Source organism: Eriocheir sinensis, chromosome 61, assembly GCF_024679095.1.
Source record: "Eriocheir sinensis breed Jianghai 21 chromosome 61, ASM2467909v1, whole genome shotgun sequence".
NCBI lineage: Eukaryota > Metazoa > Arthropoda > Malacostraca > Decapoda > Varunidae > Eriocheir > Eriocheir sinensis.
This window is the reverse complement of record NC_066569.1, coordinates 7467637-7494518: the sequence shown is the minus strand read 5'-3', so window position 1 is coordinate 7494518 and position 26882 is coordinate 7467637. Positions and strand designations below refer to the sequence as shown.

At 44.2% G+C, this 26882-nt stretch overlaps 2 protein-coding genes and 1 long non-coding RNA gene across 9 annotated transcripts; all 3 read right to left on the bottom strand.

Annotated features, from left to right (window-relative positions):
* On the bottom strand, window positions 1-25404 carry LOC126986315 (golgin subfamily A member 6-like protein 22). 4 transcript variants are annotated; one of them, XR_007739521.1, is made up of 10 exons: window positions 24427-25404; window positions 8480-9313; window positions 7603-7778; window positions 6417-6522; window positions 5767-5871; window positions 5484-5642; window positions 3970-4100; window positions 3261-3353; window positions 911-1744; window positions 1-777 (listed from the first exon to the last, which is right to left on the bottom strand). XR_007739521.1 is itself a non-coding variant. In XM_050842318.1 (9 exons), the coding sequence occupies exons 1-9, from the start codon at window positions 25402-25404 to the stop codon at window positions 1543-1545; spliced, it is 2784 nt and encodes a 927-aa protein (XP_050698275.1). In that variant the 3' UTR covers window positions 1-1542. The 4 variants fall into 4 exon arrangements, 3 of the variants coding, with proteins under 3 accessions (XP_050698275.1, XP_050698276.1, XP_050698277.1); XM_050842318.1 differs by having other exon boundaries at window positions 1-1744; XM_050842319.1 differs by having other exon boundaries at window positions 1-1744; window positions 8480-9724; window positions 24838-25404.
* LOC126986318 (uncharacterized) lies at window positions 4218-5475 on the bottom strand. 4 transcript variants are annotated; one of them, XR_007739535.1, is made up of 4 exons: window positions 5190-5475; window positions 4893-4991; window positions 4499-4795; window positions 4218-4399 (listed from the first exon to the last, which is right to left on the bottom strand). It is a non-coding gene; the product is annotated as an uncharacterized LOC126986318 (long non-coding RNA). The 4 variants fall into 4 exon arrangements; XR_007739534.1 differs by lacking the exon at window positions 4893-4991 and having other exon boundaries at window positions 4992-5475; XR_007739532.1 differs by lacking the exon at window positions 4893-4991 and having other exon boundaries at window positions 5091-5475.
* On the bottom strand, window positions 17269-19576 carry LOC126986316 (uncharacterized). The gene is made up of 4 exons (XM_050842321.1): window positions 19413-19576; window positions 18505-18933; window positions 18102-18209; window positions 17269-17956 (listed from the first exon to the last, which is right to left on the bottom strand). The coding sequence occupies exons 2-4, from the start codon at window positions 18592-18594 to the stop codon at window positions 17276-17278; spliced, it is 879 nt and encodes a 292-aa protein (XP_050698278.1). The 5' UTR covers window positions 18595-18933; window positions 19413-19576; the 3' UTR covers window positions 17269-17275.
* Window positions 25405-26882: the final 1478 nt, after the last annotated feature.

Below are 26882 nucleotides of genomic sequence, written 5' to 3'. Positions count from 1 at the left end.
TTCGTTACAAAAGAACTTTATTACGACGAAAACTCTTAAAAACTCAGAACACGAAACACACAAGTACACTACCGATATTTTTTTTTTCGAATCATAAGTTAAACACGACGGGAATGAACAACTACCACTACCACTACTACTACTACTACTACTACAACTACTATCATTGGTACTCACACTACAGAGATATGAAGAGTTTACAAGCTTACCAAAGTCCTCTAATCGACAAAGTAAATCACTCGTATCTACACTCGACTCCTGACAGCTGCCATTCCCTTTCACTCCTCTCTCATTCCTCTCATTCTACAAGTTACCCCTAAAACACCTTCCTCTGTCTTACATTCCTTACAGTCTTACTCTCTTCCATGCCTCCTGATATGCACTTAATCTTCTAAACAGGCTTTTTTTTTTTTAATGATTAGTGGGATTTTTTTTTTTAATTAGCGGGGGGAGGGGTTTAATTAGCGTTTTTTTTTAATTAGCGGGGGGGGGGAGGGGTTTAATTAGCGTTTTTTTAAATTAGCGGGGGGGAGGGGTTTAATTAGCGTTTTTTTTTATTAATTAGCGGGCTTTTTTTAATGAGCAGGCTTTTTTTATTTAATTAGCGAGGTTTTTTTTTTTATATATTTTTCTTTACGCCCTTGAACTGTCTCCTTCGCTGTAAACATTTCACTTTTGGTTCTTATTCATGATATTTCCCCGCATTCCACAAGTTTCCCTTAATATGCCCTAACTTCATTTTTCATTCCACTCTTGATGTTCTGAATCTTCTAAACACTATTTCTGATTCCTATTCCTTATATTCTGCCTCACTCATTCCTCACTCACTCCTTTCATTCCACAAGTTTCCCTTAATATGCCCTAACTTCATTTTTCATTCCACTCTTGATGTTCTGAATCTTCTAAACACTCCATTTCTGATTCCTATTCCTTATATTCTGCCTCACTCATTCCTCACTCACTCCTTTCATTCCACAAGTCACCCTTAATATGCCCTAACTTCATTTTACATTCTACTCTTGATGTTCTGAATCTTCTAAACACTCCATTTTCGGTTCCTATTCCTTATATTCCTCCTCACTCATTCCTCACTGCCCTCATTCCACAAGTCACCCCTAATATGCCCTAACTTCATTTTACATTCCACTCCTGATGTTCTGGGTCTTCAAAACACTCCATTTTCGGTTCCTACTCCTTATATTCCTCCTCACTCATTCCTCACTCCACAAGTCACTCCTAATATGCCCTAACTTCATTTTACATTCCACTCTTGATGTTCTGGATCCTCAAAACACTCCATTTATGATTCCAATTCCTTATATTCCTCCTCACTCATTCCTCACTCCACAAGTCACTCCTAATATGCCCTAACTCCATTTTACATTCCACTCTTGATGTTCTGGATCCTCAAAACACTCCATTTCTGATTCCTGTTCCGCATACTGCTCCCCATTCCTATTTTTTTTTTTGTTCATGAGCTGCCTCGTTTGTCACAAAAACACACACACTCACACACGCACACCTTCCTCTTTCACCTCAAAATCACTGCTGGATATAGAAAAGCAAGTGGGCATTCTCGTCACTAAGAACTTGCCTCTCATCTACGTCCCATACCCGATCATCATTACAAAACCTCCACCTGTTACCCCACGGTCCTTTCCCGTACCTGCAGTAGGCTGTGTAGTGTCCCCCTCCCATGCTGCCGTGGTGACAGACTACGCCGACAAGCTTGTACGTGGGCGACCTGTGGAAAGGGTGTGGTACGTTGTAGTGAACAGCCGAGCATGAAAAAGAAAAGGGAGGAAAAGGAGAGGACAACTGCATAGGGGATAAATTAAGGAGGGAAAGAATAGGGAGGACAGAAGCCTTAGGGAACAAATCAAGTCTTAGAAGAGATGAAACAGAAAAGGGAGGAAAAGGAGGACAACTGCATAGGGGATAAATTAAGGAGGGAAAGAATAGGGAGGACAGAAGCCTTAGGGAACAAATCAAGTCTTAGAAGAGATGAAACAGAAAAGGGAGGAAAAGGAGGACAACTGCATAGGGGAGAAATTGAGAAGGGAAAGAAGAGGGAGGACAGAAGCCTTAGGGAACAAATCAAGTCTTAGAAGAGATGAAACAGAAAAGGGAGGAAAAGGAGGACAACTGCATAGGGGAGAAATTAAGGAGGGAAAGAATAGGGAGGACAGAAGCCTTAGGGAAAAAATCAAGTCTTAGAAGAGATGAAACAGAAAAGGGAGGAAAAGGAGGACAACTGCATAAGGGAGAAATTGAGAAGGGAAAGAAGAGGGAGGACAGAAGCCTTAGGGAACAAATCAAGTCTTAGAAGAGATGAAACAGAAAAGGGAGGAAAAGGAGGACAACTGCAAAGGGGAGGAATTAAGGAGGGAAAGAAACTGCAGACAGAAACCTTAGGGATTAAACCAAGTCTTTAAGAGAGAGATAGAGGGATGCAGAGGAGCAAGTGGTCATTCTCATCGCCAAGAACGTCCAGCCCTCACCTGTACCACCTACCCAAACATTATTACTTATTTTGGATTTCCACAACCTCTTCAGTCTACCTCTGCCGGTCCTAACTGTTGCTTGGTTGTTGGTAAATATTGATAATTTCCGGCGAACACGTGTAAACAGTGATCGAGAAACGGGTGGAAGAAATGAGAAAAACACAAATTAAGAAGGGAAAGAATAGGAAGGACAGAAGCCTTAGGGAACAAATCAAGTCTTTAGGAGAGCGACAGGAGGGAATGTAGAGGGTAAGGAAACCAAGGAGAAACGAATGAACAAAAACACAAATTATTACTCAGCCAGCAAAGTAAAAAATTAAACTGGAAGAAAAATAAGCAGATAACATTAGAGAGAAGACCAGCTCTAGAAGACAAAAACATTATGGTCCAACTTTACTATGCAAGACATGGAAAAGTTTTGGAAAGTTTCGTTTAGTCGGCGCAACATCTGTGGTCATATGCCGGAGAGAGACAGAAGGGGAAGGAATTATAGGAGAAGGGTTGCAAGACAGGGAGAAAAGGTAGATGAAAGTTGAGGGATGGACGGGGAAAAGAAAGAACACAACAGATACAAGGAAACAAATATATAGGAGAGAGAGACTGAGGGAATATAGAAGGTAGAGAAAGTTGAGGGAAGAACAGAGAACAGAGAGGACATAACAGATACAAGGAAACAAATCTACAGGAGAGAGAAACGGACTGAGGGATTTAGGTTAGCAGTGGTGGGTGGCTGTGTCTGGGGGTGGGGGGACTTACCGAGGGGAGTCCGACACCATGTATTTCTGGAGGGAGAGTTCGGACACCGGGAAATCCACCTTGGTCTTCCTGCGGGTTTTGGAATCGCGAACCCTGCAGGAGTGGGTGAGAGGGAGGAGTGGGGTGAGAGGTGAGTGAGAGAAGAGTGGAGTGGGGTGTGAAAAGTGGGGTGAAAGGGGAGTGAGGTGTGAGAAGTGGGGTGAGAATGGAGTGGGGTGTGAGTGGAGTGGGGTGAGAAGTGGAGTGGAGTGTGAGTGGAGTAGGGTGAGAAGTGGAGTGGAGTGAGAGTGGAGTGGGGTGTGACGAAGGAGTGGATAGGAGAGGAGAGAGAAAGGGAACTGGGGTGGAGTGCCTTTAAATATGCCAAAATCTCTCTCTCTCTCTCTCTCTCTCTCTCTCTCTCTCTCTCTCTCTCTCTCTCTCCCCATTCATTTCCTTCCTTCTTTTCCTTTTCTCGTTAATGATACTTTTTTTTCTTTCCCTCATTGAATTCCTTCTTTTTATTCTCCTTTTCTCTCAGACTTTATATTATCAACTTTATTAATGTTTTTTGAATTCTTTAGTTTACTTTTTCTTCATTTCCTTTCTTATTGTTTTTCTGTATTGCGTCTTTTTCGGGATTATCAAAGAATGAATGCAAGAGAGAGAAGAGGAAGGGGGGTATTGCGCACTCTCTCTCTCTCTCTCTCTCTCTCTCTCTCTCTCTCACCTGCTGAAGTGGATGACGAACACATGGGGGCAGGTGAGTAAGTGCGTTAAGTGGTCACACTGGTGGGGGTAACAGCATGAGTCACAGTCCCATTTCAGTGTTTGTGTCCTGAAGTGCTTGTCCAGAAGAGCCTGTGTATAAAAGGTGCGTTAACCCCTTGACCGCGGATTTCCTACCAGAAGACATCACCAAGCTACAGGAGTGGAGCAATAAGTGGCTGCTACAAGTCAATGAAGAAAAATGTAAAGTCCTGCATCTTGGGAGGGGATATCCAGCACACCAATACCACATGGGAAACACTCCACTATCCACCACAGAGGCAGAGAAAGACCTGGGAGTGTATGTTACCAGGCTACCAGTGAAGGGATATCCAGCACACCAATACCACATGGGAAACACTCCACTATCCACCACAGAGGCAGAGAAAGACCTGGGAGTGTATGTTACCAGGCTACCAGTGAAGGGATATCCAGCACACCAATACCACATGGGAAACACTCCACTATCCAACACAGAGGCAGAGAAAGACCTGGGAGTGTATGTTACCAGGCTACCAGTGAAGGGATATCCAGCACACCAATACCACATGGGAAACACTCCACTATCCACCACAGAGGCAGAGAAAGACCTGGGAGTGTATGTTACCAGGCTACCAGTGAAGGGATATCCAGCACACCAATACCACATGGGAAACACTCCACTATCCACCACAGAGGCAGAGAAAGACCTGGGAGTGTATGTTACCAGGCTACCAGTGAAGGGATATCCAGCACACCAATACCACATGGGAAACACTCCACTATCCACCACAGAGGCAGAGAAAGACCTGGGAGTATGTTAACATGCTACCAGTGAAGGGATATCCAGCACACCAATACCACATGAGAAACACTCCACTATCCACCACAGAGGCAGAGAAAGACCTGGGAGTGTATGTTACCAGGCTACCAGTGAAGGGATATCCAGCACACCAATACCACATGGGAAACACTCCACTATCCACTACAGAGGCAGAGAAAGACCTGGGAGTGTATGTTACCAGGCTACCAGTGAAGGGATATCCAGCACACCAATACCACATGAGAAACACTCCACTATCCACCACAGAGGCAGAGAAAGACCTGGGAGTGTATGTTAACAGGCTACCAGTGAAGGGATATCCAGCACACCAATACCACATGGGAAACACTCCACTATCCACCACAGAGGCAGAGAAAGACCTGGGAGTGATGAGGAGATGGGTGAGCTGCATGCCGACTGTCCGGGCTGGGATTTGAACCCACGCCCATGGATTCATAGCTAGGCACGCTAACCACTAGACCACGGAGGCAAAGGTGTAGAGACTAGAGACGAGATAAAAAGATAGAACGAAAGAACTTCCTCTTCTCTAAGGACACACACACACACACACACACACATGAATGATACCAATGAAGAAACAAACATACAAACACACACACATGGGGACAACCTTTCATGTCTAATTTTTTACAGAGCATCTCTTTCTCTCTCACCTTCAGAGACCACGTGTTCACCCCCACCACCGGCAGGGAGATGCTGGTGAATGCCTCCTTGTTGGGGGCGAGAGTCTTGCCTTGCTCCGGGCACACCATCCTTGTCTCCAGCCACCCTTCAAACAGGGATGAGCCGTGAGAGGTGTCCGGGGCGTCATACTGGGAGAGGGTGAGATTAGATACTTACTGAAACTGGATAAATATAGATATGGGGACAGGACCAGATGAAAACAGCTCTGGTCCTGCATACTATAATTAGGAAAACACACACACACACACACACCTGCCTAAGATCGCTGTGTAGCCATGTCGCGATAGCAGAGAAGAGGTCGTGAGCTTCCTGCTGCCGTTTGCCCCCGAAGGCCTCGTCATGGCTACCCAGAACTTGCTGCAGGAGGAGGAGGAGGAGGAGGAGGAGGAGGAGGAGGAGGAGGAGGAGAAGGAATGTTAGCAATATTTTCCATGTACGATCATTCATGTTGTTTTCTTTCCTTTTTCTTATTATTACTTCATATTTTTGTTCTCATTTATTTTCTTCCTTTTCTTCTTCTGTATCATGTGTTCCCATTCAAAAACCTTCAATGAGTTTCAAGACAAATTTCACTGACTGAGACACTGATACCACACACACACACACACACACACACACACACACACACACACACACACATTAGGTTAGGTTAGGTTAGGTTATACACACACACACACACACACACACACACACACACACACACACATTAGGTTAGGTTAGGTTAGGTTATACACGCACACACACACACACACACACACACACACCTACTAATCCATACAAGATCCAAACTGCTTCTACCCTCCAAATTTCTTCTCCCCTACACACATAAAAACGTCTCCCCCTTCCTTTCACTCTCTTCCTCCTGTCACACTCTCCCCCCGCCCCCTACCCCCAACACATACCTTCAACTCCCTCAAAGGAAAGCGTATCACCGAGTTATCACCGCTCTTCATGGTCCCAAACAGCTGTGCGAGGGCATGGGCCACTCCCATCCCAGGCTGATCTTGGCTGAAAAAATAATCAAAAATGACGAGCATGGCAAGATTAGATTCAAAGATATTATTCACTTCCTCCTCCGTTCTACAAATGTTCCCACACCAAGGTATTAGGATGTGTTGCAGTGGAATGAGATCAGACACTCTAGTAAGGAAGAACATCAATGAGGGGAGAAATATAGCAAAGAAAAGCAAGACTGAGAAAGAACATCACTAGAGAACCAGAAATCGGAACATCGCTCAACATCGACTATCGCCAGAACATCACAGCTTTACAAGAACAAGGAAGAACATCACTGGAGGGAGAAATAAAGCAAAAAAAAGCAAGACTGAGAAAGAACATCACTAGAGAACCAGAAATCGGAACACTGCTCAACATCGACTATCGCCAGAACATCACAGCTTTACAAGAACAAGGAAGAACATCACTGGAGGGAGAAATAAAGCAAAGAAAAGCAAGACTGAGAAAGAACATCACTAGAGAACCAGAAATCGGAACACTGCTCAACATCAAGACTATCGCCAGAACATCACAGCTTTACAAGAACAAGGAAGAACATCACTGGAGGGAGAAATATAGCAAAGAAAAGCAAGACTGAGAAAGAACATCACTAGAGAACCAGAAATCGGAACACTGCTCAACATCAAGACTATCGCCAGAACATCACAGCTTTACAAGAACAAGGAAGAACATCACTGGAGGGAGAAATATAGCAAAGAAAAGCAAGACTGAGAAAGAACATCACTAGAGAACCAGAAATCGGAACACCGCTCAACATAGACTATCGCCAGAACATCACAGCTTTACAAGAACAAGGAAGAACATCACTGGAGGGAGAAATAAAGCAAAGAAACGCAAGACTGAGAAAGAACATCACTAGAGAACAAGAAATCGGAACATCGCTCAACATCAAGACTATCGCCAGAACATCACAGCTTTACAAGAACATGAAAAAACATCAACGAGAGAAATAATACAAAGAAGAACAAGACAGAAATAACATCACTAAGAACCAGACATAACACAAAACAACATCATGACTATCGCCCAAACTTCACGGCATACGAACGAGTCATGAGGTCCTCTACGTACTACTGGAGGTCGGTGCACTGGGCGAGGGTGTTCCTGAGGGGCGGTAGGTGGTAGAGGCACTGGACCACGCCGTTGATGTAGCAGGAGTTCCCAAGGTTCGGCAGCCCCAGTGTTGCCACCTCCTCCTCGTCCTCCTCTTCCTTCCTCCTCAAGCCAACTGTCACCATCTCAATATCCTGCAAATAAGCGAATATACTGGAAATCAATTGGGAATAGGAAGTGACGTTATGTCGGAGGGAATTTTTTGCACCGTTTCTTATATAAGGTGATTTAGATTTTTTTTTAACCTGGTAGCAGCGATGGGCCAAATTTGTGGCTTTACCGTGTAGCAGCAACGGGCCAAATTTGTGGCTTTACCGTGTAGCAGAGACGGGCCAAATTTGTGGCTTTACCGTGTAGCAGCGATGGGCCAAATTTGTGGCTTTACCGTGTAGCAGAGACGGGCCAAATTTGTGGCTTTACCGTGTAGCAGTGACGGGCCAAATTTGTGGCTTTACCGTGTATCAGCAACGGGCCAAATTTGTGCCATGATATAAACCCCCAAAATAGATGATACATAATCTGATCACAAATGCTTTGATATGTATTATGAAATGCTTTGTGTGAGGGATGATTTTTTCTCATTTTTCTCGCTTGGAGGGACCATTAAGAAACATGATCCCCGCTGCTACCGGGTTAAAGATAACAGGAATAAGCTAGAAAGGAAATAAAAGGATGATAAGAGTAAAGAAAGAATTGAATAAAGATGACGATAGGCAAAAAATAAAGCAGAGGACAAAAAATAAAATCACAAAACAAATGAATAAAGACAAAAAAAAAATATAAGCGCAACGACAGTGCAGACCAAAACAAAGCAGCGGCGGTCTCCCTCACTTACCTCTGCCCCATGCGAGGGTGCCGGAGGTGGCGGGATGTCTTCCAGGTCCTTCTTTGGCCATATAACCTCCGTATGCCGGGTCGTTGCTGCCCCTGACGCCACCTCCAGCTCCTCCTTCAAACGCTGTACTTCCCTCTTATAGCGATCTCTCTCCTCTCTTAGCCTCATCTCATTATTGTGGGTTCTTTTAAGTCTCTCTACTTCCTCTTTATGTTTGCCTCTCTCCTGCTCTCTCTCCGATATACAGCAGTCTCTCTCAGTTGTCAGCGTGAAGTTATTTCTCATGAGTTTATCTGCGGTCTGTTTGTACTCATCTCTCTCCCTCTTGTACATGTCTCTGTCTGTTATTGTCTCCGTCAGCTGTTTTTCTCGTGCGTTTTCTCTCCTCTCGAGTTTCTGTACCTCATCTCTCTCACGCAGCAGCTGTTGTATCAGGTCCTCTCTCTCTGTTGCCATTTCCTCTATCTGTTTCCCCAGTGTTTCTTCTCTCCGCCTGTACCCACCAACCCGTTCATTCTCTTTCCGCAGGCGTGATGTTTCCGCGTCTACTTTCTGCTGGTGGTTCTCTTTCTCTCTCTCCATCTGTTTTTTCAGTGTATTGTTTTTCCCTTCAAGTTCCACTATCTTAGTTTTGTAGTTCTGTATCTTGAGCTCCATCTGTGCCATCCTACTCTCTTCCATCCTTCTGTTGAGGTCTCTCTCGGTCATCTGGTTAAATTGTTCTTCCCTTGTCTTGAGTCCGTCTGCTTCCTCTTTGTAGCTGTCTCTCTCTCTTCCTACAACTTTCATCTTATATTCCAGGGCAGATAATTCCTTACTGAGTCTCTTTGTTTCCTCTTTGTAGCTGTCTCTCTCTTTTCTTATCTCTGTGCTTGTTGCCTGCTTAAGCTGATCTACTTCCCCCTTCAAGTTGTCTCTCTCTTGCTGTAACTCTGTGATCTTGTTTTCACTCCACTTCAGTTCATTTATTTTATCGATGTAACTGTTTTCTCTCTCCTTTGCTTCATCTCTGTACAGGTCCCTCTCTCTCCTCAGCTGTGTTGCCTCCTCGTGCAGTGTGGCTTCCTTGCTCTTCAGTTCAGCTATTTCTCGTTGACAAGCACTGACCTTCTCACTTAAGTTTCTTGACAACGATGTGACTGTGTTTTCAAGTTCGTTAAGTTTCATTCGATAGTCATCCCTTTCTCCTCTCAGCCGTGCCATTTTCTCTTTACGAGTGGTCTCTTCTTTCTTGAGTTTGTCTACCTCCTCTTGAAGGGTGTCTCGCTCTCTTATCAAACATCTTGCATCCTCTTTACTGGACCTCAAAGTAGCCAGTTCGTCTTGGTTCTGTATATCTCTTAATATTAGCCTTGTGATTTCCTCTTTTGCAGCCTGCATCTTTTCAATCTCTTCATAATACAATCCTACTGCTTCTTCCAGCTGTGCATCCTTGGTATGTATCTGTCCTCTCAGCCACATCTCCTCTTCCCCATATTTCACTTTCTCCTGCTGCTGGTGAGCATTTTCCCTCTCCAACTGCATTGCGTATTCCTTGCATCTGGCCAAGTCCTCTATCACTTGATGAAGATCATTCTCGAGCCTATTACTCTTTTCCCTCAGCTGCTTCTTTTCCTGCTCCTGGGAAGTGATTTGGGCTTGCATCTCCTTCATTCTTCCTTCCCAGTTATCATGATGTTCCTGTAGGCGCTGCACTTGTTCCTTTCTGAAGTGGTCCATTTCCTGCTGGGCTGCTACTTGTTGTTTGGCATTTTTCTCCTTCCAATACATGGCCTCTTTTTCTGCTGTGTCCTTGGCCTCTCTCAGCGCTGTGACCTTTTCCTTCAGTTCAACGTTCTCTCGTGTCAGTGTTTTTATTTGGCCTCCAGACACAGTTAGTTCCTCCACCTGTGACTCATTTTGCTGGCCGACGTTTGGCTCCCTCAGCTGTGCATAATCCTCTTGACGCTTGCGGTCTTTCTCCTCATGTGCAAAACTCTCACTTTGCTGCCGGTTATCCTTGTGCTTCAGCCCCACCCAACCCCTTTCCTTCATCTCCATCCCCTGTGTCTTACGATTCAACCCCTCACCAAGGTCTCTGCTCGTCTGGTGGTGTTGAGGCAAATCATCATTCACCACCTTAGCCACCGTGGAGATGAGTGCGGGCTTTATGTGGGGCTGTGGGGTGGGGGTGCGGCTGGGGGGAGCAGCACCCTCAACACTCCCTCCCCTGATGGCTTTACCGGGAAACTTAACATCCTTGCCGGCAGAATTAAAAGCGAATGATTCTTTGGGTGTGGTGGGGGCTGGTGAAGACTTCCCGGCTGAAGATGGGGAAGGGGGAAGGTTTGTGGGTCTGGAAGGGGAAGGGGAAGGGGGTCTGGAACTGGTAAGGGAAGGGGAAGGGGGTCTGGAACTGGTAAGGGAAGGGGAAGAGTGTCCTGTCTCTCTGGATCTTGCGGAGAGACAACAGTGTGTGGGAGCTGGTGAAGGCTTCCTGGCTAAAGATGGGGCAGGGGGAAGGTTTGTGGGTCTGGAAGGGGAAGGGGAAGGGTCTCTGGGCCTGGTATGGGAAGAGGAAGAGCGTTCAGTCTCTCTGGTTCTTGGGCATGAACGAGAGCGCTGTGCAGGCCACTGTGGGGAAGAGGAGATTCTGCTTCTGTCGTTGGTGCTGCAGGGGGAAGGGGAGGCGTTCCTGCTTCGAGGGGGAGATGGTAAGGTTTCCCTGGAGGAGTCGAGGTATTCATCTTTTGGAGACTTGGGAGGGTAAGGCGGTGAACCCCTATTTTTGGTTTTCCGGATGTGTGGTGTTTTCTGTTCCTTGCCGTGCTGGGCCGAGGAATTGATGCCTATCACATTGTCAGGCTGGTGAGGGTCCTTACTCCTGCTAATGGGTTCCTGCTGCACTAAGGTCTGGATGCTACCCTGGGCTGCTCTGGGGTCCTCCTCCGACTTCTGTGATGGAAAACATGACGACAAAATAGTCTAAATATTCTCCACATTCCTCTGATTTCTGTGATGGAAAACATGACAACAAAATAGTCTAAATATTCTCCACACCCTAACAACAGATGGGAATGCTTGCACACGTCTGTCAGGCACAACAAAATACTGCATGAAGCTTTTTGAAAACAGATTCCACAGTGAGTGACACCTGCCTTCCACCCAGCAGCTCCTTCCTGTGGTGCGACAATCCCGAAATCAAACTTCTCCTTCAGCCGACGGACTGTGCCAGGCTGTCCCATCTCCCTGTCCCACTCCCCTTGCTGAGCCACGACACGGAACAGTTCCCCACCACGGACATACGGGAGAGGCATAAATACTGATCAATAAAGTGAGGGTGAGGCTTCTGTGTTGCTGGTTCACCCTTTCTGCCTTACTTTGTGTCATGTACAATCATAGCCATAAATAGTCCCCTTCTGTCTCAGCTGGGCAGTGTGCACGGTCATGTTTTAGGATGCAAAACAATCACTCAGCAAGGGTGATGCTTAGAGGGTCTGCAAGGGTGATACTTAGAGGGTCTGCAAGGGTGATACTTAGAGGGTCTGCAAGGGTGATGCTTAGAGGGTCTGCAAGGGTGATACTTAGAGGGTCTGCAAGGGTGATGTTTAAGACAAAAAAGGTCTGGAAAGGTGACACCCTAGTCTTACCTGTGAGTCATTAAGCTGCCGAGGGTCTCCTGTCTGCCGTAGTGAGCTCTGGCGACTGTCCTCCTTGTGTGGTGAGGAGCTGAACCCTGTCTCTGGGGTGTGGTTCTGCGAGGTGCTGGGGTGTGTGGTGTTGGTGCGTGTGGTGTTCCGGGAAGGTGCGGTAAGGTCTGGCGTGGGATGGGGTAATGCACTGGGTGGAGGGGCAGGGAGCAGGGGTGGGCGAGGCTGAGGAGTCCTGGAGTGGGTTTCAGGAATGCCTCCCTTGGTTGCTGGATTCTTGAAGTTGCACACAACACACACACGTGACCAGTGGTAGAACAAGTAACATCCATAGCATATGTTATGTCCACAGGGGTCATAAGTTGTGCCCCAGGGTGTTGTGGTCAAGCTTACACCACACGAACTACATAGCAACTCCATTGGTGCTTGTGGAGGTTGCCGGCCTGGGGAAGGAAGGGAGGAGGTTAGGGAATGAAACTTAGATGAAAACGCAGCTCCAAATGTTATACAAATCATGACCAACAAGGCAACACACAAAACATAGCAAACACCAAGACACACAGTCAAGCACATATACTCACGCTGCATTTGAGTGACGGAAAAAAATAACAAAACAAATTATAAATATATAAAAAAAAAAAAACTTATAAAATTCACCACACTCAAACCAAGAAACATGGGGAAGACATGAACTAACCTACAATACTACACACACACACACACACACACACACACACACACACACACCTGCAAAACCCTTGGAGGCTCATTCTCACCTATTGGTCAGTGTTAATCGTGACAGCAGGTGTGCTTGCTATCCTGGTCATGTTCTTCTGCTTGGGACTTTTGCTGCACTTAACCTGCGCAGGAAAAGACAGATAGGTAAAACACACACACACACACACACACACACACACACACACACACACACACACACACACACACACACACACACCTTACATCAGCAGGGTGAAGGCTCTCTGATCACTGTGGAGCAGAAGTAAACAGACCAGCAGCAGTAGTAGTAGTAGTAGTAGTAGTAGTGGTGGTGGTGGTGGTAGTTGTGGTAGTAGAAGTGACAGTAGTGGTTTGGAGGGATAAGAAGGAGGGGAGAGGTGGAGGTAGGGAAGGAGGGAGAGAAGGAATGAGGCATCTGGTACTAATGTAGATAAGATAAATTGATAAAGTTGTGATAAGCTGCAGGGAGGAAGGAATTATCTCTCTCTCTCTCTCTCTCTCTCTCTCATGGTAATACAAAAAAAAAAAATTATTAAGCAACAAAAAACTTGAGGGTCCATGTCAAATTAGAGAGAGAGAGAGAGAGAGAGAGAGAGAGAGAGAGAGAGAGAGAGAGAGAGAGAGAGAGAGAGAGAGAGAGAGAGAGAGAGAGAGAGAGAGAGAGAGAGAGAGAGAGTCAAACTTAAATCACTGAATAGGAAAAAAAAAATAAAAGGAGTCAGAAAGTGAAGCTAATAATCGATAAATAAATATTGATAAAACGAATAATAACAAAAATAAAAATAACAATAATAATAATAATAAAAACGTCCTTCAGGAGCGAATTAAGTTGTGAACCGAGCCTCCACTGTACAAGGTTTCTCAGTGTATCTTCTTTCCCTCGAGTTCCGCTGCCTTGACCTTGTAGTTCTGTGTCTTGTGATCCATCTGTGCCGCCCTGCTGTTCTCTGTCTCTTCTGTTCTCCTGTCAATGTCTCTCTCGGTCATTTGGTTACCCTCTGCTTCTCCTGTCTTGAGTCTGTCTGCTTCCTCTTTGTAGCTGTCTCTCTCTCTCTCTTCTTACAGCTGTCGCCTGATCTTCCGGGGTAAATACTTCCCTCTTGAGTGCGTCTGTTTGTTCTTTGTAGCTCTCCCTCTCTGTTCTCATCTGCGAGGCGAGGCGAGGGTTGTCATGGCAACACAACCGTCATCTAATGGTCTGTCTGTAGCCTGCGGGTCGCGTTGCCAGAGTGGGGGAGCTTGGTCCTTGGCTGGGAGTGAGAGGTACGGAGGAGTCATTGGCGGCAGGCCTGTTTTTAGCTGTGATGAAAAGTTTTTGAGATACAGAGGTTAAAAGAGACCCCCCATTAGGCTGCCTGACTGCGCCCGAGGGGATAGTCGCGTCCCGTCCCGCGTGCAAGGAAAGGGTTAAAATAATCCTGTAATTAATTACATTTTAATCAAATTCCAATTCCTCCAATCCTGGACTCTCTTCTTTCTTAAGTCTGTCTATCTCCTCCTGACGGCTGTCTCACTCCTCAGCAAACATATTACTTCCTCTTTACTCCTACCTCAAAGCAGCAAGTTCCTCTTGGTTTTGAAGATCCTTTTTCATTAACTTCATCATTACCTCTGTGCAGCCTTCACCTTTTTAATCTCTTCTTGGTACACCTCAAAATCTTGACTGTATCGTCTCTGCCAGTTGTTTTCCCAGCACAGATGCTGTGGAGGGCTTTGTCTGCCCTCCTCGCATGGAGTGTGCATCTGGTGTGGGGGCTCCTCACACACAGTCCTGCTAGACAAGAGTGGCTCTTTGTCTCATCAACTCCCCTCCTCTGGGGCATTGTCATGGCAACACAACCCACAGGCTACAGCCTGGCCGTCATCTAATGGTCTGTCTGTAGCCTGCGGGTCGCGTTGCCAGAGTGAGGGAGCTTGGTCCTTGGCTGGGAGTGAGAGGTACGGAGGAGTCACTGGCGGCAGGCCTGTTTGCAGATGATACAGTGTTGTTGGCAGAGAACAAGGGGGCGCTGCAGAGGATAGTGGATGAGTTTGGCAGGGTGTGTAAGAGGAGAAAGCCGAGAGTGAATGCTGGAAAGAGTAAGGTTAAGGTATTTGAGAGGGCGAGAGAACAGGTCATTGATTTTACAAAGCCATACAGAGTTAGAGCAGAGGGCACAATGAAGTGTAGGAAAAGGTTAAAGGAGGAGAGAATGGAGGAGGTGACTGAGATGAACTATTTAGGGACTGCTTTATGTAAGCATGGCAGCATGGAAGGTGAGGTCAGGGAAAGGGCAGTGAAGGGCAGGCAGGTGGTGGTGCACTGGAGAGAGTTATGAGAGGAAGAAGTGTGAGCAGGAGGTAAAGAGGGGAGTAAGGAACAGTATTATCCTGCCAACTCTGTCACGTGCATCAGAGACATGGACGTGGAATGCAGCACAGCAATCAAGAAAGACATTTCCCCGCCCAATAACACATATTTGCCAAGGCTTTCATAGGAGTTGTGGGCATTTCCAGAGGTAGTTTATGACCCTGGTGGTAGTGTGACCCTTCTTCTGTACCATGAACCTAAAGAAACACATATTTGCCAAGGCTTTCGTAGGAGTTGTGGGCATTTCCAGAGGTAGTTTTATGACCCTGGTGGTAGTGTGACCCTTCTTCTGTACCATGAACTTAAAGAACCACTCATTAACACCCGATTGATCCCCTCTTTGACCTTTAGAAATAGCTGATGTGATATAGCAAAGTGTCTTGTAAAACCAGCCCAAGTATTTTCAAGCAATGGAATTTTTCAAGCAACGGACCACCTTCCCACCTTTTGATCCGTTAAATTGAGGGCCGAGTGTACAGGGATTTGGTTGTGAGGGTGAACGGTAATCTTCAGTGCAGGCAACAGTGTATGGAGGCGAGGAATCAAGCTGGTAGGGTTTTATAATTTATTTCCTGAAGTGTAATTAATAGAAGTGCTGAGTTACAAGCACCCCAGCACCCGTGAACGCTAATCTTCAGTGCAGGCAACAGTGTATGGAGGCGAGGAATCAAGCTGGTAGGGTTTTATAATTTATTCCCTGAAGTGTAATTAATAGAAGTGCTGAGTTACAAGCAACCCAGCACCCCTAATGGAGCTAGACCAGCACCACTTCCATTTTATATTACAATTAAATTACAGATTACCTTCTCCCTTAATTAAGTCATTACAATTACTTACTATAATTGCATTTTCAATTACAATTACATCTTAATTAAATTCCAATTCCAATTACTCCATCCCCTGGTCTCTTCTTTCTTAAGTTTGTCCATCTCCCCCCTTTTTTTTTTTTACTGCAGAGGAAACAGTTCAAGGAAAAAAAAATAAATAAATAAATAAATAAATAAATAAAACGTGCTCTCACTGCTCCTACATAAGAGTCCAGAGGAGTGGCCGGAAGAGAGGTCAATTTCGGGAGGAGAGGTGTCCTGATACCCTCCTCTTGAAAGGGTTCAAATCAAAGGCAGGAGGAAATACAGATGAAGGAAGATTGTTTCAGAGTTTACCAGCGTGAGGGATGAAAGAGTGAAGATGCTGGTTAACTCATGCGTAAGGGATTTGGACAGTAAAGGGATGAAAGAGTGAAGATGCTGGTTAACTCATGCGTAAGGGATTTGGACAGTAAAGGGATGAAAGAGTGAAGATGCTGGTTAACTCATGCGTAAGGGATTTGGACAGTAAAGGGATGAAAGAGTGAAGATGCTGGTTAACTCATGCGTAAGGATTTGGACAGTAAAGGGATGAAAGAGTGAAGATGCTGGTTAACTCATGCGTAAGGGATTTGGACAGTAAAGGGATGAAAGAGTGAAGATGCTGGTTAACTCATGCGTAAGGGATTTGGACAGTAAAGGGATGAAAGAGTGAAGATGCTGGTTAACTCATGCGTAAGGGATTTGGACAGTAAAGGGATGAAAGAGTGAAGATGCTGGTTAACTCATGCGTAAGGGATTTGGACAGTAAAGGGATGAAAGAGTGAAGATGCTGGTTAACTCATGCGTAAGGGATTTGGACAGTAAAGGGATGAAAGAGTGAAGATGCTGGTTAACTCATGCGTAAGGGATTTGGACAGTAAAGGGATGAAAGAGTGAAGATGCTGGTTAACTCATGCGTAAGGGATTTGGACAGTAAAGGGATGAAAGAGTGAAGATGCTGGTTAACTCATGAAAGAGAGACAACATGGCGGTGGAATTTAAGAGGTAGAAGACTATCAGTAAGAGGAGAGCTGATGAGACAAAGGGCCTTAGACTCCACTCTGTCCAGGAGAGCCATGTGAGTGGAGCCCCCCCACACGTGAGATGCATACTCCATACGAGGGTGGACAAGGCCCCTGTATATGGATAGCAACTGTGCGGGGGAGAACTGGCGGAGACGATACAGATGGCCGTTTCACTCCTCAGCAAACAGATTACCTCCTCTTTACCTCTACCTCAAAGCAGCTAGTTCCTCTTGGTTTCGCAGATCCTTTTTCATTAACTTCATCATTACCTCTTCCGCAGCCTTCACCTTTCTAATCTCCTCTTGGTACAGTCTCTTTACTTCTCCCAGCTGTGTATCTTTGGCATGTATCTGCTCTCTTAGGCGCTTCTCCTTTTCCCCACATTTCACTTTCTCCTGCCGCTGGTGAGCATTTTCCATCTCCAACTGTCTTGCGTCTTCCTTGCATTTGGCCAAGTCCTTCGTCATCCGCTGAAGCTCATTTTGAAGCTTATTGCTCTTCTCTCTCAGCTGCTTCTTTTCCTGCTCCTGGGAAGTGATTTGGGCTTGCATCTCCTTCACTCTTCCTTCCCAGTTATCAACACATTCCTGTCGATGCCTCGCTTCTTCCTTCCTGAAGTGGTCCATTTCCTGCTGGGCTGCTTCTTGTTGTTTGGCATTTTCCTCCTTCCAATACATGGCCTCTTTCTCTGCTCTGTCCTTGGCCTCTCTCAGCGCTGTGACCTCTCCCTTCAGTTCAACGTTCTCTTGTGTCAGTGTTCTTATTCGGCCTCCAGATTCAGCTAGTTCTTCCACCAGTGACTCGGCAGCACTCTCAACACTCCCTCCCCTGATGAGTTTTCCAGGTAACTGTGCATCCTTCACTGATCTGGGGTCCTCCTCTGACTTCTGTGATGGAAAACATGACGACAAAATAGTCTAAATATTCTCCACATCCTAACAACAGATGGGAATGCTTGCACACGTCTGTCAGGCACAACAAAATACTGCATGAAGCTTTTTGAATACAGATTTCACAGTGAGTGACACCTGCCTTCCACCCAGCAGCTCCTTCCTGTGGTGCGACAATCCCGGAATCAAACTTTTTCTTCAGCTCTTGAACTGTGCCGGGCTGTCCCATCTCCATGTCCCACTCCCCTTGCTGAGCCACGACACAGAACAGTTCCCCACCACGGACATATGGGAGAGGCATAAATACTGATAAATAAAGTGAGAGTGAGGCTTCAGTGTTGCTGGTGGACCCTTTCTGCCTTGCTTAGTGTCCTGTACAATCATAGCCATAAATAAGCCCCTTTTGTCTCACCTGGGCAGTGTGCACGGCCAAGCTTTAAGATGCAAAACAAAACAAAACCACTCAGCAAGGGTGATGCTTAGAAGGTCAGCAAAGGAGACAGTGAAGAGAAAAAATGTCTGGAAACATAACACTCAAGTCTTACCTGCGAGTCATTGTGCACCTGATTGTCTTCTATCCGTCGCAGTAAGCTCAGGTGGCTGTCTTCCTTGTGTGGTGAGGTGTGGTTTTGCATGGTGCTGGGGTGTGTGGTGTTGGCACATGTGTTGCGGGAAGGTGCGGCCGGGAAGGTCTGGTGTGGGATGGGGTGAAGCACTGGGCGGAAGGGCAGGGTGTAAGGATGGGCAAGGTTGAGGAGTCCCGGTGAGGGTTTCAGGAATGTCTCCCTTGGTTGGTGGTATCTTCAAGTGATCAGTGCACACGACACACACACTTAAGTGGCAGCAGAACAAGTAACATTGGCGGCATAGCTTGTGTTTGCAAGGGTGACAGGTTCTGCTCCAGGGTGTTGCGGTAAGGCTTACACCACACCAACTACATCACTCATCCACTGGTGCTTATGGAGGTTGCTGGCCTGGGGAAGGAAGGGTTGAGATTAGGGAGTGAGAAAAAGAAAGTTTCGTTTAGTTGGCGCAACGTCTGTGGTCATATGCCGGAGAGAGACAGAAGGGAAAGGAATTATTAGAAGGGAACAGATCCCAGGAGACGAGACACAACCAGGGGCGTAGGGTATCGGAAAAGCTGCCCAAATTTTTCCACTCTGCCCGAGAATCAAACCCGGGCTCTCTCGGTTGTGAGCTGAGTGTTTAGGGAGTGAGAACAAAGCTGAATAAGCAGATGGTAACATTAAACAAATTATAATTACAACAAGGCAACACATGAAACACAGCAAACACCAAGACACACAGTCAAGCACATATACTCGTGCTGCATTTGAGCGAGGGAAAAAAATAACAACGAATCAAATTATATAAAAAAATAAATAAATAAATAAATAAATAAAAAAAAAATATTCACAACACTCATACCAAGGAACAAATGGAAGATACAAACTAGCATACAATGTGGAGCAGAAGCAGAAGGACCAGCAGCAACAGCAGTAGTAGTAGTAGTAGTAGTGGTGGTGGTGGTGGTGGTAGTTGTGGTAGTAGAAGTGCTAGTAGGCTAGTGGTTTGGAGGGATAAGGAGGGGAGATGTGGAGGTAGGGAAGGAACATGGCATCTGGCGCTAATCTTGATAAGACAAAATGATAACACTGTGATAAGCTGCATGGACTAAGGGAATCTCTCTCTCTCTCTCTCTCTCTCTCACGATAATATAAGAAAGAAAAATTATTAAGCAACATAAAAATTTGAGGGTTCATGTCAAATAAGAGAGAGAGAGAGAGAGAGAGAGAGAGAGAGAGAGAGAGAGAGAGAGTGTTTTCAGACCACACAGACCCCTATGGTCCAGACTAGGTGGTCAGCCCTTCAACCTAAGTGAAATCCTATTAAATTTACTGTTTAATGCCACCAAGCTTTCAATACTTAGGGTTCAAAGCTTTTCTGGGCAGTGTTTTGAACATTACTACACAGAACTGTCTTTTATGATCTTTTCATGGTGGTATTCCCTTTATGATAGACAGAAATATTGTAAAGAACATCTATAATATTTGGGTTGGCAGGAGTTTATTGACAGGGAACTATTGTAAAGAACATCTACAATACTTGGGTTGGCAGGAGTTTATTGACAGGGAACTATTGTAAAGAACATCTACAATACTTGGGTTGGCAGGAGTTTATTGACAGGGAACTATTGTAAAGAACATCTACAATACTTGGGTTGGCAGGAGTTTATTGACATTGAACTATTGTAAAGAACATCTACAATACTTGGGTTGGCAGGAGTTTATTGACAGGGAACTATTGTAAAGAACATCTACAATACTTGGGTTGGAAGGAGTTTATTGACAGGGAACTATTGTAAAGAACATCTACAATACTTGGGTTGGCAGGAGTTTATTGACAGGGAACTATTGTAAAGAACATCTACAATACTTGGGTTGGCAGGAGTTTATTGACAGGGAACTATTGTAAAGAACATCTACAATACTTGGGTTGGAAGGAGTTTATTGACAGGGAACTATTGTAAAGAACATCTATAATATTTGGGTTGGCAGGAGTTTATTGACAGGGAACTATTGTAAAGAACATCTATAATATTTGGGTTGGCAGGAGTTTATTGACAGGGAACTATTGTAAAGAACATCTATAATATTTGGGTTGGCAGGAGTTTATTGACAGGGAACTATTGTAAAGAACATCTATAATATTTGGGTTGGCAGGAGTTTATTGACAGGGAACTATTGTAAAGAACATCTACAATACTTGGGTTGGCAGGAGTTTATTGACAGGGAACTATTGTAAAGAACATCTATAATATTTGGGTTGGCAGGAGTTTATTGACAGGGAACTATTGTAAAGAACATCTATAATATTTGGGTTGGAAGGAGTTTATTGACAGGGAACTATTGTAAAGAACATCTACAATACTTGGGTTGGCAGGAGTTTATTGACAGGGAACTATTGTAAAGAACATCTACAATACTTGGGTTGGAAGGAGTTTATTGACAGGGAACTATTGTAAAGAACATCTATAATATTTGGGTTGGCAGGAGTTTATTGACAGGGAACTATTGTAAAGAACATCTACAATACTTGGGTTGGAAGGAGTTTATTGACAGGGAACTATTGTAAAGAACATCTACAATACTTGGGTTGGAAGGAGTTTATTGACAGGGAACTATTGTAAAGAACATCTACAATACTTGGGTTGGCAGGAGTTTATTGACAGGGAACTATTGTAAAGAACATCTACAATACTTGGGTTGGCAGGAGTTTATTGACAGGGAACTATTGTAAAGAACATCTACAATACTTAAGTTGGCAGGAATGCTGAGATGGAAATATTTTAAAGAACATCTACAATACTTAAGTTGGCAGGAATGGTGAGATGGAAATATTTTAAAGAACATCTACAATACTTGGGTTGGCAGGAATGGTGAGATGGAACTATTTTAAAGAACATCTACAATACTTAAGTTGGCAGGAATGCTGAGATGGAACTATTTTAAAGAACATCTACAATACTTAAGTTGGCAGGAATGGTGAGATGGAACTATTTTAAAGAACATCTACAATACTTAAGTTGGCAGGAATGGTGAGATGGAAATATTTTAAAGAACATCTACAATACTTGGGTTGGCAGGAATGCTGAGATGGAAATATTTTAAAGAACATCTACAATACTTAAGTTGGCAGGAATGCTGAGATGGAAATATTTTAAAGAACATCTACAATACTTAAGTTGGCAGGAATGCTGAGATGGAAATATTTTAAAGAACATCTACAATACTTAAGTTGGCAGGAATGCTGAGATGGAAATATTTTAAAGAACATCTACAATACTTGGGTTGGCAGGAATGCTGAGATGGAAATATTTTAAAGAACATCTACAATACTTAAGTTGGCAGGAATGCTGAGATGGAAATATTTTAAAGAACATCTACAATACTTAAGTTGGCAGGAATGCTGAGATGGAAATATTTTAAAGAACATCTACAATACTTAAGTTGGCAGGAATGCTGAGATGGAAATATTTTAAAGAACATCTACAATACTTAAGTTGGCAGGAATGCTGAGATGGAAATATTTTAAAGAACATCTACAATACTTAAGTTGGCAGGAATGCTGAGATGGAAATATTTTAAAGAACATCTACAATACTTAAGTTGGCAGGAATGCTGAGATGGAAATATTTTAAAGAACATCTACAATACTTAAGTTGGCAGGAATGCTGAGATGGAAATATTTTAAAGAACATCTACAATACTTAAGTTGGCAGGAATGCTGAGATGGAAATATTTTAAAGAACATCTACAATACTTAAGTTGGCAGGAATGCTGAGATGGAAATATTGTAAAGAACATCTACAATACTTAAGTTGGCAGGAATGCTGAGATGGAAATATTTTAAAGAACATCTACAATACTTAAGTTGGCAGGAATGCTGAGATGGAAATATTTTAAAGAACATCTACAATACTTAAGTTGGCAGGAATGCTGAGATGGAAATATTTTAAAGAACATCTACAATACTTAAGTTGGCAGGAATGCTGAGATGGAAATATTTTAAAGAACATCTACAATACTTAAGTTGGCAGGAATGCTGAGATGGAAATATTTTAAAGAACATCTACAATAGCCGACTTAACAAATGTTGAAATAGGGAATATTTCAAAGAGTGCAAAAATGCTACATGGAATCATTTAAAAAAAAGAAAAAAAAGAAGAAAAAAAAGAAGTTTACACAGGAAAAAAAAATAAAAGGGCATAAAAATAAAAAATAAATAAATAAATAAACAAAAAATTAAAAAACTAGACCCAATCACAAAATGCAAACTGATCCAGAACTGCAAGTAACAAATAAAATCAAGCTGAAAGAACTCAACACAATGTGACAAGAGCCTTCCCGAGTGCCTGCCGCAGCACCCCGATGGTTACCGACCCTGGGGCCTCTTGACAGCCCTCGCCCCAACACTCCCCTGTTCTGGCACTTCAGCGGTGATGCCTTGGCCTCCTCACCTCTGGGTATCAACATGACGGGCCGAGGCAGCACTGAGGGGCGGGTACAGGCGCTGAGCGGAAACGCGAGGCAGCACGAGAAATGGATCTTATACAAAAATGTTGAGGAAAATGATTGAAAGGAAAATAACCTTAAGACAGCGATACAAACAAGGCATTAGGAGCTGTTGTAGTGTGTGTTCAGTCCAGTTCAGTTGACGGGGTGAAGTGTGGGCTCTGTAACGGCACTTCTCGCTGGTATTGTTCACTGTGGGGTCTGTTCATGTATTGTAATTTCTCTTTTTTTTTCCAGATTTCATACTATAGTTATTTATTTTATTCTCAGTGTTTTCTTTGCTGAATAAAACCTTTGATAAGATTTTTGGATTTTCCTCAAGTGGGTGCTGTAGTTCCATGCATTTTCTTTTGTTGTTTGTTTGTTTATGGGTAGACTATACTGGATCTGTCATATTGTGCATCTCTATGAATTGACTTAACCCGGTAGCAGCGACGGGCCAAATTTGTGGCTTTATCGTGTAGCAGCGACAGGCCAAATTTGTGCCATGATTTTAACCCCCCAAAATAGATGATACATAATCTGATCACAAATGCTTGGATATATATATCATGAAATGGTTTGTGTAAGGGGTGATTTTCTCTCATTTTTCTCACTTGGGGGGACCATTAAGAAACATGATCCCTGCTGCTACCGGGTTAAATGTATAATAATGACAATAAATGTGTATAAAACTTTAAAGCTATCAGAATTGTTCAAGTATTTGTGCTAACCCTGTTTTCCATATAAATCATTCACACAGTACAAAGTAGATCCTATCAACATTTCTTTGCCTCAGTTAATATATGCTTTTCATTGTTGCCATTGTAAACAGAAGAATAACATGCTAGTAGGAATCGTATCACATGCTAGGCAAACTGGCGGAGTGACCGTCAGCGAGGATTACTATTTTTTTTACGATGGTGTGGTTTTATTTTCAAGTTCGTGAATTTTCATGAGACAGTCGTCCTTTTCTCTTCTCAGCCGTGCCATGCTCTCCTTACAAATCATCTCTTCTTTCCTGAGTTTGTCTACCTCCTCCTGGCAGCTGTCTCGCTCTCTCATCAAACATCTCACTTCCTCTTTGCTGGACCTCAGTGTAGCTAGTTCCTCTTGGTTCTGCAGATCTCTTAAGGTTAGCTCTGTGACTTCCTCTTGTGCAACCTTCAGTTTGTCAAGTTGTTCTTTATAAAGTCTTACCACTTCTTCCAAATGTGTGTCCTTGGCAGAGATCAGCTGTGTCAGGCGCTTCTCCTCTTCATTCTTCCTCTTCATCATCTTTATAACATGACTGACTTCTGCTTCTCCCGCCTTGAGTTTATCTGCTTCCTCTTTGTACCCATCTCTCTCTCTTCTCACAGCTGTCATCTGATTTTCCAGGCCAGCTACTTCCTTCCTGAGTATATCTAATGCCTCTTTGTAGCTGTCTCTCTCTTTTCTTTCCTCTGTGCTTGTCGCCTGCTTAAGCTGATCTACTTCCCCCTTCAAGTTGTCTCTCTCTTGCTGTAACTCTGTGATCTTGTTTTCACTCCACTTCAGTTCATTTATTTTATCGATGTAACTGTTTTCTCTCTCCTTTGCTTCATCTATGTACAGGTCCCTCTCTCTCCTCAGCTGTGTTGCCTCCTCGTGCAGTGTGGCTTCCTTGCTCTTCAGTTCAGCTATTTCTCGTTGACAAGCATTGACCTTCTCACTTAAGTTTCTTGACAACGGTGTGAGTCTGTTTTCAAGTTCGTTAAGTTTCATTCGATAGTCATCCCTTTCTCCTCTCAGCCATGCCATTTTCTTTTTACGAATGGTCTCTTCTTTCTTGAGTTTGTCTACCTCCTCTTGAAGGGTGTCTCGCTCTCTTATCAAACATCTTACATCCTCTTTACTGGACCTCAAAGTAGCCAGTTCCTCTTGGTTCTGAATATCTCTTAATATTAGCCTTGTGATTTCTTCCTCTTCTGAAGCCTTCATCTTTTCAATCTCTTCATTATACAATCTTACTTCTTCCAGCTGTGCATCTTTGGTATGTATCTGCTCTCTCAGCCACATCTCCTCTTCCCCATATTTCACTTTCTCCTGCTGCTGGTGAGCATTTTCCCTCTCCAACTGCATTGCGTATTCCTTGCATCTGGCCAAGTCCTCTATCACTTGATGAAGATCATTCTCGAGCCTATTACTCTTTTCCCTCAGCTGCTTCTTTTCCTGCTCCTGGGAAGTGATTTGGGCTTGCATCTCCTTCATTCTTCCTTCCCAGTTATCATGATGTTCCTGTAGGCGCTGCACTTGTTCCTTTCTGAAGTGGTCCATTTCCTGCTGGGCTGCTTCTTGTTGTTTGGCATTTTTCTCCTTCCAATACATGGCCTCTTTTTCTGCTGTGTCCTTGGCCTCTCTCAGCGCCATCACCTCTCCCTTCACTTCAATGTTCTCTTGTGTCAGTGTTCTTATTTGGCCTCAAGACTCAGCTAGTTCTTCCACTAGCGACTCAGAAGCACTCTTAAAACTCCGTCTCTCTTTTGGAGGGATGAAAGGGTAAGGTGCTAGACCCCTGTTTTTGTCCCTTTTGCGTCGTGGTGTGGAATTGGGTGACGCACTGGGTGGAGGAGCAGGGCGTGTGAGTGGGTGAGGCTTATGATTCCCGGTGTGGATTTCAGGTTAAGTCCCCTGGCCGCTGACACCCTCGACTTGACACAGCACACCACACATGTATGTAACTGGCAATCTGACGAGGAACATCGGCTGCATTACAGGTGTCCACAGTGTTGCCTTAAGGACGAGGGTATTGTGGCGAAGCTTACAGCACACCAATCACATCACCCTCCATTGGTGTTTACAGTGTTTGCTGACCTGGGGAAGGAATGACGGAGGTTAAAGGAATTGTGGAAGGGAAAGAAGCAGGAAGGAAGTACGAGTATGCTAGTGAAATAACAAGGCAAAGAGAAAGAAAGGAAGGAATAGGGCGGAAAGAAAAAAACTGGTAGAGATGAGAAAAGTTTGGGGATGAAAAACTGTAGGAAGGAAGGAAGAAAGAAAGGACAGACATTCAAAAGGAAAACCTACACATACACAGAACAAGAAGACAGGAATGAAGGATGGGTAGAATGTAGATGAATAACCTAACTTTCCATCTGCTGCGGTTATACACATTATGAGCAACAAAACAACACAAGAAACACAGTCAGGCACATACACTCAGCACTGCACTGGATTGCTGGCAAACTGAAATACTTAATAAACAAAGTAAATAAGAAAGAAAGAAGTCACGTACAAGACACAATCACTATCATACCAAAGAAATTTAGGAAGATATGATTTAGCACACACACACACACACACACACATGCACACACACACTACACACACCTTACAACAGCAGGGTGAAGGCTTTTCTGAGCAGGAGGAGGACCAGCAGCAGCAGTAGCAGTGGGTAGGTGGGGGTGAAGGGGAAGGGAGGGAGGGGGGGAGAGTGTGTGATATCCAGTGATAATTCAGATTTTTTTCTTGAGTTTGTCTACCTCCTCTTGGCAACTGTCTCACTCTCTCATCAAACATCTTACTTCCTCTTTGCTGGACCTCAGTGTAGCTAGTCCTTCTTGGTTCTGGAGATCTCTTAAGGTTAGCTCTGTGACTTCCTCTTGGGCAGCCTTCAGTCTTTCAAGTTGTTCTTTATACAGTTTTATTACTTCCTACTAATGTGTGTCCTTGGAAAAGATCTGCTGTGTCAGGCACTTCTCCTCCTCTTCATTATCTTTATCATGTGACTAACTTCTGCTTCTCCTGCCTTGAGTCTATCTGCTTCCTCTTTGTAGCCATCTCTCTCTCTTCTCATACCTGTCATCTGATTTTCCAGGGCAGCTACTTCCTTCCTGAGTGTATCTAAT

Coding starts and splice junctions, on each gene's coding strand:
- LOC126986315 (XM_050842318.1), bottom strand. CDS start 25,404: ATGGCGCTGAGAGAGGCCAAGGACACAGCAGAAAAAGAGGCCATGTAT. Junction 5,872..6,416: donor TTCCTTTGAGGGAGTTGAAG/GTATGTGTTGGG, acceptor CTCCTCCTGCAG/CAAGTTCTGGGTAGCCATGA. Junction 1,745..3,260: donor ATGGTGTCGGACTCCCCTCG/GTAAGTCCCCCC, acceptor CCCTTTCCACAG/GTCGCCCACGTACAAGCTTG.
- LOC126986316 (XM_050842321.1), bottom strand. CDS start 18,594: ATGCAAAACCACACCTCACCACACAAGGAAGACAGCCACCTGAGCTTA. Junction 18,210..18,504: donor AGGTGCACAATGACTCGCAG/GTAAGACTTGAG, acceptor GTCGTGGCTCAG/CAAGGGGAGTGGGACATGGA. Junction 17,957..18,101: donor AAGGAGCTGCTGGGTGGAAG/GCAGGTGTCACT, acceptor TTTCCATCACAG/AAGTCAGAGGAGGACCCCAG.